At 53.9% G+C, this 8,532-nt stretch overlaps 2 protein-coding genes across 2 annotated transcripts; both read right to left on the bottom strand.

Moving 5' to 3' along the window:
- Positions 1–2,828: 2,828 nt before the first annotated feature.
- On the bottom strand, positions 2,829–3,927 carry SDRG_10377 (hypothetical protein; the record flags this gene model as incomplete). Its single annotated transcript, XM_008616364.1, has 5 exons — positions 2,829–2,866; positions 2,929–3,331; positions 3,380–3,403; positions 3,454–3,576; positions 3,625–3,927. 5 exons carry the CDS (start codon positions 3,925–3,927, stop codon positions 2,829–2,831), a joined length of 891 nt encoding a protein of 296 aa, XP_008614586.1.
- A 1,288-nt stretch (positions 3,928–5,215) lies between these two features.
- Positions 5,216–6,035, bottom strand: SDRG_10376 (hypothetical protein; the record flags this gene model as incomplete). Its single annotated transcript, XM_008616363.1, has 3 exons — positions 5,666–6,035; positions 5,404–5,622; positions 5,216–5,350 (listed from the first exon to the last, which is right to left on the bottom strand). Exons 1-3 carry the CDS (start codon positions 5,999–6,001, stop codon positions 5,216–5,218), a joined length of 690 nt encoding a protein of 229 aa, XP_008614585.1. The 5' UTR covers positions 6,002–6,035.
- Positions 6,036–8,532: the final 2,497 nt, after the last annotated feature.

Here is an 8,532-nt window from a genome sequence, read left to right as displayed (position 1 = left end):
TGTGCCGCTGGAGCTGCTGGACGTCGTGCTCGAGGCGTTCAAGCTGCTGCCGCTTCTGCGTACGGTACCGCTGTTGACTGAGCTTGGCCTTGGGCTTGCCTTTGCCAACTCGTTGGCGTCCGGGTGGCTGGACCACGGACACTTGCGTCGACGAGGTGACAGTTCGGGCAAACATGGTCTGCGTTGCGGCCTGCGATCCGTTCGTTGCAAATGCAAAGTGACCTTAACGTCACAGAGTTCGTTTCATCGCCCACATGGAGCTGACCACAGAAATCATTTGCGATCAACGTCTCCGGCCTGTGCGTGTCGATCGTTGCCCGGCCCTGGTAACGCGAATTTCCAAGCCTACGGGGTTGGCATCCGTAGCTAGAGATAAACTAACGAGCTTGGTTGTTGTGGCGTTGAGCTGTCAAGCACGCTACATCAAGGAAGGCCTGGCAGTGAACAAGATATATTTTTTGAAACCGTCACGGTAGCGCATATCTCGCTGCGCGAGCCCGACGGAACAGAGTCTTCTCGCAATCGTTCGGACTCGCGGCAAAGTTGGATCAGAGACGCAACATAAACGAGACAGAAATGGCTATGACTAGCCAACACGCCTGAGTTGGCCGTGGCTTTAAGGTTCGTTGTCCTTGGCATGATCGATCAAGAATTCTTGACTTCAGTACCGTGTTGCATATGGGGGCCAGTGTGGTACCGCAAGCTCCTTGTGCGCTGTGTCAGGGCCCACGCGATTGCCGCACCTGCCATGGTGGCGCCAGTCGCTTGGTCTGCCGCGGTGAAGCAGAATGTGAGATTTTGCACGATGCAAAACCACAAAGTTTGCAAAAGTCAAGGTTGTGGATGCGGACACGAGAGCAAACGAAAAATGAGCTCGAAGCTGGGATGGTTGGCGCTCATGGTTGGCGCTGGAGCTTAGGGATGGTTGGCGCTACGACTCGGTGGTTGGTAAGAGGTCGCGGCTGGACCCATGTTCGCGCAAACAGTGGGAAACCGGCCAAAGGAATCGGTTGTATATATATATATGAGCGTGTTCCGCGTTATCTTCATCATGACACAAAGACTTCGCATACGTAGCGCTACGCCTGAATGCGTGGGAGTTGGCACCAGCACTTGGTCGTTGGGAGTGAGCTGCGTACTGAGAGATCCATCCCGTGGTGGACCCCACTCGCCGAGTCATAGCTCGCGCGAGGTCGTACGCAGGCTCCTGTACTCGGACCATCCGACAGAGGAGTGCAAGCCGTCGGGTGTGTTTCAAACGAAACCGTCCGAGCCCGCATCCGAATATATCCGGTTATTTTAGATCGGTTGATCTAAAATAACAAGATGCGTCGCATAGATCCGCACCGGGCTGCTCACAACGGCAACAAGTTCTTACGCTTATGTTCACCCATCGTCCGACGGCTACTACCGCGATACCTGGACGCTCGAGACAAGGCCCAGAATGACGAATCTCTGCATAAGAAAGGCGACTGCGGCGTCACCAGTGACTCGCGACGTATCCGCTCGATCAAGGTAGACGTCAAAGTATTCACGAACATGCTCGTGTCGCACGGCGACGATATGCAAACTTTGTCGTTTAGCATGCTTCAAGATCAAGACTATGCGTGATCACACAAAGCCGACCAAGGTCAACGAGACCATGCATGGGCAAGACACCGCTCAAGCCAACTAAACCACTCAGGGCCTCGGTGGTCCCAGATTTTTCGCTACAATTTCGCCACGACCAAACGTTTGTGTTAGTTCTGCAGTCCATTCGTGGCCAAATCAAGCGCACAGCTTCTGAGTTCATTCTGGAAGCAATCTGTGGGCCAATCAGCACCAGATGACGGGTGCCCTCCAAACACTGTACTCGCGCTCACGTACGTCGATGCATGCTCCATCCACAACAACTCAAGATGCACTAACCATTTGCCAAATAGGACTTGGCTTTGATTATCAAACGTTCCGTGCTTCAAGTGACAAGTCTGGCTTTCGTCGAGGCGTTGCGCTTATCAATGTAGCCTCCAACTGTAGATGCCGCGGATGATTGTCTCCGCTTTAGAAAAAAAGTCCCGCGGTCGCGTCTCGGATGGAAAGGCCCGCCCTCCCGCACACCAGTGGTCACCTCGCTCGCTATGATCTCGCGCTTCTTGACTTGCACGTCGCTGGTCATGACCCACCGTACCATGCTCTAGTACACCGAGGGCTAGCACCTTTCGACTACCGAGTGGCATGAACTGCGCGGATCGCAACTAGATCGATGTTTTGGCGACATACATTATTTCCTTGCTGGTTATTCAAGTTTGATCTTCGTACTGCATTCTGCTCAACACCCTCGTCGTTCAAATCGAAGCTCTCCCAGCGCCACCTATGTGAGTGGGTTAGGGTTAGCGTCGTGAAATGCTCGTACTTGCAGTTTTGCCTTTCGGCGAGGGCCTCCATTCGCAACCGCCCCGTCGGTGGTGGATGCACCTTGCAATGACCGTCTCATCGTCGCTCCCCTCGCCTGATGCATTCAATGAGCGCCCATAACATCGCCAACCTTTGCACATCCAGCTCGGGCTGTATCCTGTGTAAGGTGTGTTCAGGTGTCACCGCAGTGTATGCTGCTTGTGCAGCTCTTTGATGTAGTACCTTTGCTTGATCAACTTTGCGAGCAAGCTACCGCGGACATTGCCTTTTGATCCAACTTCACCACTTCACGAACGCACTTCAGCAATGGACACTGCATCGAACGCGTACGAGGAGCGTCAGATGTGAACAAAACGCTTGCAGACGCGTCTTGCGTCCATTCGATACCAGTTGACACCGCCACATCACAAAGAGCCCGCACAGTGCGCGTTCATTTATGGATTCCACTGCTTGGCAAATGCCCATACAAAGCCTGGCAGCAACAGTCTACCGAGTGATCCTCGGGTATGCCAGTCGGGTGGAGAAGGTTCGCACCGCGCTGCACCTGCGTGAGCTCGCCGCTTGAGTTCATCTGCGCGCCGTCCGCCACGACAAGTGCCTCGTCCGTGCTGCCCAAAAGGCTGACGAGCGCCGCCGCGATGTCGGTCGCTGTCTCCATTTGGTCGATCGCACCGTCGCTTCGAAAATGAAAATGAATCATCGTTGGCACCGAGAGCACTTGGCCCACCAAACGCTGGACGAGCCACTCGTCCTGCAAAATGTGCGGGCAGAGACACTGCAGCGAGTAGCGAGAGAGACGCAGGTGAAGCGTCACCGGCGCGCGCACGAGACGCGTCTCATCGCAGACGAGCACGTCGAGCGCCAATATCTCCATCTCAAACGCCGGAAAGAGGTGGTAGTAGAGCTGCCACTGGGCAAAAAGCTTCTCGAGACTTCTCTAGTTGCCATACTATACCATTTGGAATTGGAATGTGACAACGCATACCTCGTTCATAATGAGCAAGTCGGGCTGCATGACGCTGCAGAGGAACAGCGAGAGAGATGCAAGTGCAGCGTCACTGGCGCGCGCACGAGACGCGTCTCGTCGCAGACGAGCACGTCGAGCGCCAATATCTCCATCTCAAACGCCGGAAAGAGGTGGTAGTAGAGCCGCCACTGGGCAAAGAGCTTCTCGAGACTTCTCTAGTTGCCATACTATACCATTTGGAATTGGAATGTGACAACGCATACCTCGTTCATAATGAGCAAGTCGGGCTGCATGACGCTGCAGAGGAACGCGTCTTGTTGCTGCCTCAAGTCCGGTCGGTGGACCTGGTACCCGTGGCGAAAGTGCGAGAAGAAATCGGCCGCGGTGCGGAGAGGACCGTCGTGCGAACACACGGATGTGCGCAAGACCTCGAGCTGGCCTTCGCAGCGCGCGATGTGCCGCTGGAGCTGCTGGACGTCGTGCTCGAGGCGTTCAAGCTTCTGCCGCTTCTGCGTACGGTACCGCTGTTGACTGGGCTTGGCCTTGGGCGGCATTCGCGTGGGCATGCGTTCGCGTGTCGAGGGCGTCGAAGTGAACATTGCGTGAGAGACTCGATGCGGATTGTCGTTTGAGAAACGGTCAAGTGCACCTTGATCCTATATTTCAACATATTTTAACAGCGAAAACAGCAACGTCACAACGATCGTTTCGGTTGCACGAGCGGCAACCCCAGCGTGAACCAAGAGCCCAACACACAATGTTTGGTGTGCGCGCTTCTTGATCGTCGCGCTTTCCCGCAGCACGAGCACGAACGCTCCTCGCTGGATGCAGCGGCTCGAGCGCATGCGGCAGTCAATATCGTTCAAGTTGCATGTTAATACCTCCTTCTACATCCTGCGCACAACACTCTATCGAAGAAGAAGGAGCTCGACGTGGATTGGCTCGCATATTTGTACTGGTGCGTGAACCGTTTCAAATCCGAGCATCAACCATTTATCGCTCCTCAACAACGACGTGTGCAGCCTCGGTCCTGCGTATCGCTCAAGACCCTTTGGGTTATACACTGTACACGCTACCTGCTCGTCCGTGGGGCAGCAATGACTTTGTTCGTCCGCGAGCAAACTCAAAGCTGGTCGGAAAAGAGTGAGAACGTCGAGGAAACGGCCACCTATCCGCGTTTGCAGATGTAGTAGTGTTGAAATTTTTTTGTTGCGCCAACTTTTGGGCCCTTTGCGCAGCTCGCCTGTAGCTCCTCTCAAAGATACACGTGGATGCGTGGTCGCGCTCTGATTTTGATACTAACGGATCGCTTGAATCTCCCGAAACACATTGCCCGGCATCGACGAAGCTCTCTCTCTATCTACAAGCAAAGATTTGCCCTCGACAATCCATCTAAATATTTATGAGCTATGAGGCCTCGTTTTGTGAGCAGAATAACGAGAAACATCTACTAGTATTCCTGTTTTTTTTCGGATTTGCGCTCGCCGTGATTGACGAAAATTTATTACACGGATTAATTGGGATCAAATGTCGCCCATCCACGCGAGGACTATCGTCAAATTGTTTCCGCCATGTACATGTGGCTCTCGTTGCACCATAGACATCTTGGGGGGGCAGAATCGCCACTGCCTGCCAATACGGATGAAACCAAGGACGACTTGAAAATGCCGTGGTTGACCCAACATTTTGTTGAAATTGGCCTCGGAGACGAGAGACCCATTGCATTAGTTTTGGCATTGGGGTGCGTAAACTCGGTGTCACCAACGACACCCCGTTGTGAGCGTGTATTACCGACAATGCACCCGTCACCAACCCTAACCCCAACAAATGACCGACCGACTTTTTGGAAAGCATTTACTTGAAGTCGTCGAGGCGTACGTCGAGTTCAGCGTTTTCCAAGAGGCGGCTATCGAGTAGAGCCGTCACTGCGTCGTCAAGGCTGCCCAAGAGGTCGGCCATTGCGACGGGCGTCGCCGCCATTGTATCCAGCTGAACCACGCGTCGTCAAAGTGCACAAAGGCCACGACCGGTAGCTTCAAGACATGTCCCACGAGCCGCTCGGCAAGGTTGGGCTGGTCGAGTGCGTGGGGAAAGAGCGCCGTAATCGACTGCCACGTCAAGCCCAAATGGAGCGTCGTCGAGACGCGGAGCACGGTCGTCGCATCCAAACTGATGCTGTCAATGGCCGGTGGCTCCAACTCAAAGGTCGAGAAGAGTGCGTGGGAAATATGCCACTGTTCCCATAGCTTTTCAACCCGCTTCTACAAAAACTCTGAGAGCATACAGTAGAGCTATGTCATCTACCTCGCCTTGGAAGAGCATATTGGGCATGGCCACGGCACTCACAAACGCTCTTTGCTGCTTGTGCAGAAGCGGCAAGTGCGGAGCGTACCCCGTGTGAAAAAGGCGGCAGTACTCGAGCACGACGTGGACCTCGGGCTCGTGCATGCGCAAAAGACTGCGTTCGAGCGCTTGAATGCGGCCTTGGCATCGCGCAACGTCCCGGTTTAGCTCCAGGACCTCGCGCACGCGGGCGGCGTTGGCGTCTTGCTGTTTGAGACGGTAGCGTTGCTGGTTGATGCGGACTTGGGGGCGTCGGCGCAACACTTTGGCAGGGTTGTTGTCCCGCGTCGAGTCCATCGCGAAGGGCGCACGTGCGTCGACAACAATTTTTTCTTCTCGAGTGCAATCTTGGTCCAAGCAGGTTCGAAAAACCGACGCGAGCGGTTCGAGAGAGTCGCCCTGAGCTCCGAGTTGATCGAAAGGCTACTTGAATTAGGCTCGACCACATCTCGTGAATGACGTGGCTAGCGTGGGCGGCACCGGGCTTGGCCGACACGAGTAAGCACGAATCGTAACGCGCGGCCAAGCCCACCAATCTCGTCTCGCTCAATCTACGGGTGCGTTGATTACTCGCGCGCAACTGCTGGGTGACGAACGTTGAATTGCATGTGGGAGGATCGCAGGACGATGCGATTGATTGTTTTTTCTTGATGCCCAGTTTGCTCAAAATCCTCGTGACTGGTGCCTCGACCAACCAACAAGCAAGCGAGGGTCAAGCTTTCCTTGCTCGATACATGTTGATGACGGATGAGAGAGACCGTAGTTGTCAAACACCCGATACGTGGGCCTTGCAGACGTGGGCAGTTTGACGGATCGGACCTCATAATGTCTCGGTTGAAGAATGAATGCAAACTGAAATCGTTCCCTGCGGTTGATTCGAATGATTTCCCATCGCATCAAGAGCGTAGCCAAACACAGCACGTTTCGTATCAGTCGCACTTCTCGGTCCACACTGCGTCTGCAAGGACAGCGTTGGGCTCTCAAGACCGTAGCTCGTAGCCTCCTTTGCCCACCCAGTACACACGAGACGAACCGTACGTTCGTGGTGGTCGTTCTCGTGAGCCCAGTCCCAAGCAAAGAGGGGGAAGGGATGGCAACTAGGAAAGTGGTGAGCAGACGAAGCGGAATCTTGGAAGCAGGCGAAGTGGTCATCTCGGACGGCACCGATACCCGTGGCCGTTGTGGCGCATTCGGCTTTACAAACCACGAGAGAGGTGGAGGGAGGCCCGAGCCTCGAGTTGACAACATTCAATCACAAGGGAGGACCATGAAATAACGCGTCCATGCGTATGTAATTGGAATCTTGGAGCATCTCTACCCGTTTCCGCTATCTCGCTCTCCGTCGCAATTCTTTTGGATAGATTTAGGCAAATTAGATCGAGGGAAACGCCACACCAGTATCCCTGTATTTTTGGGCCCACCAGACACTGCATGACACCATTTGTATCCGGCCAACAAGCAGCATCACGAACGTACTTCGGTACCAAATAAGCATCACATCGATGCTCCATCCATAGGCTTGAGTAAGAAGACATACCGAACCTTGCGGCGTCGTGCTTCACGAGGGCGAACTTGGGTTCAAGCGACCGAGCATTTTGCCGTGGACTGCAGGCTGGCACGAGCTCGCGGAGACAGCCTCCTAGAGAGTGGAATATTTCATGTCTGTACCAGCGGTCGAGCTCGTGCATATAGCAAGCGGCCCCAATGAAATGCACCAAGTCCGGAAATGTATGGGCAGGGTGGTTTTTCATCGAATGTCGTTTCGTCCCCTATGTAATTATGGCTCTTGGTCGTAAGTTTCGCGGGCTTGCAGAGGGGCAGTGGCGGGCGACCATCGGGGCTGAAAACTGTGTCAAGAATGGGGATCATACTGCTTCATACGCAGGAGATACGGGGTTCGAGCCTTGTCGTGTTGTCCTTTCTTCGCTTTCCAAAACCATCAAGGGGTTCTAAGGAGTTATTGACATGCACTGATAAATATAAAGATGAACATGAGGCATGACTGATGCGTCAAGCGAGAGTTCGAGCGGTACGTGTCGGGTCACGCGCGTCGGGTGATGCGCTCTTGTCAGGTTTCACGAGTGCCGGTATATGCGCCATCGGATTTGGCGAGATCCCACATGAAATGTCGAGACAAGGCGACAGATGGTGGGTGAGCTGCGGTTCGAACATGTCATCAAGAGACGTGCAAGCACATGTTGTTGAAATGAGTTATTAACATGCAATTATATAGTGAAGATTGTGGACTTCCTAGAGCGCTCGTGAGGTTTGGCCGGTACGTCAAGCTGAGGGCTACGTGCAAGCACATGTTGAGTATACTAGTATATATGTACAAGCTAAAGCCATTCCTCTTCTCTTTCGTCGAACGTTCGCCCGTGGCGCCCTTTTCAACCAATTGTACAGTATTAGGAACCCCTTCCAAAAGGAACGTGAGGGATGGACATTCCGACTCGCCACTGCGTCGTTCCCGCAAGTCGTTGGCCTTTTCACGTTTTTTCACGTGAGAAACTTGTGATGGCGTGTGATCAACGCATCGTTCAATGCAATTTGGCCGATCAAAACGCCTTGCACACGAAAAGTAGCCAATCACGTCCAATATTGAGCACTCCAACCCGAAATGCAAAGTGATTCAACAGACAGGCCCGTTGCCAGCGCTTCAACCTTCGGCGGAGATCCTTCGGTTCAGAAACGCCCTATGCAGACCCGCAATTTTCGGTACTGGCGCACATGCTACCGACAGACTTGACCACATCTCCGGCGCCGTGTGCCGCCAAGCACATGCGAGGCGACGCTGCCAAGCGCAAGATGAGTACCCGCCTCCGCCAGCT

Source organism: Saprolegnia diclina (assembly GCF_000281045.1).
Source record: "Saprolegnia diclina VS20 unplaced genomic scaffold supercont1.34, whole genome shotgun sequence".
Taxonomy (NCBI): Eukaryota; Oomycota; class Saprolegniomycetes; order Saprolegniales; family Saprolegniaceae; genus Saprolegnia; species Saprolegnia diclina.
Note: the sequence above shows the minus strand (reverse complement) of the source record. Positions and strands in the feature narration are given on the sequence as shown.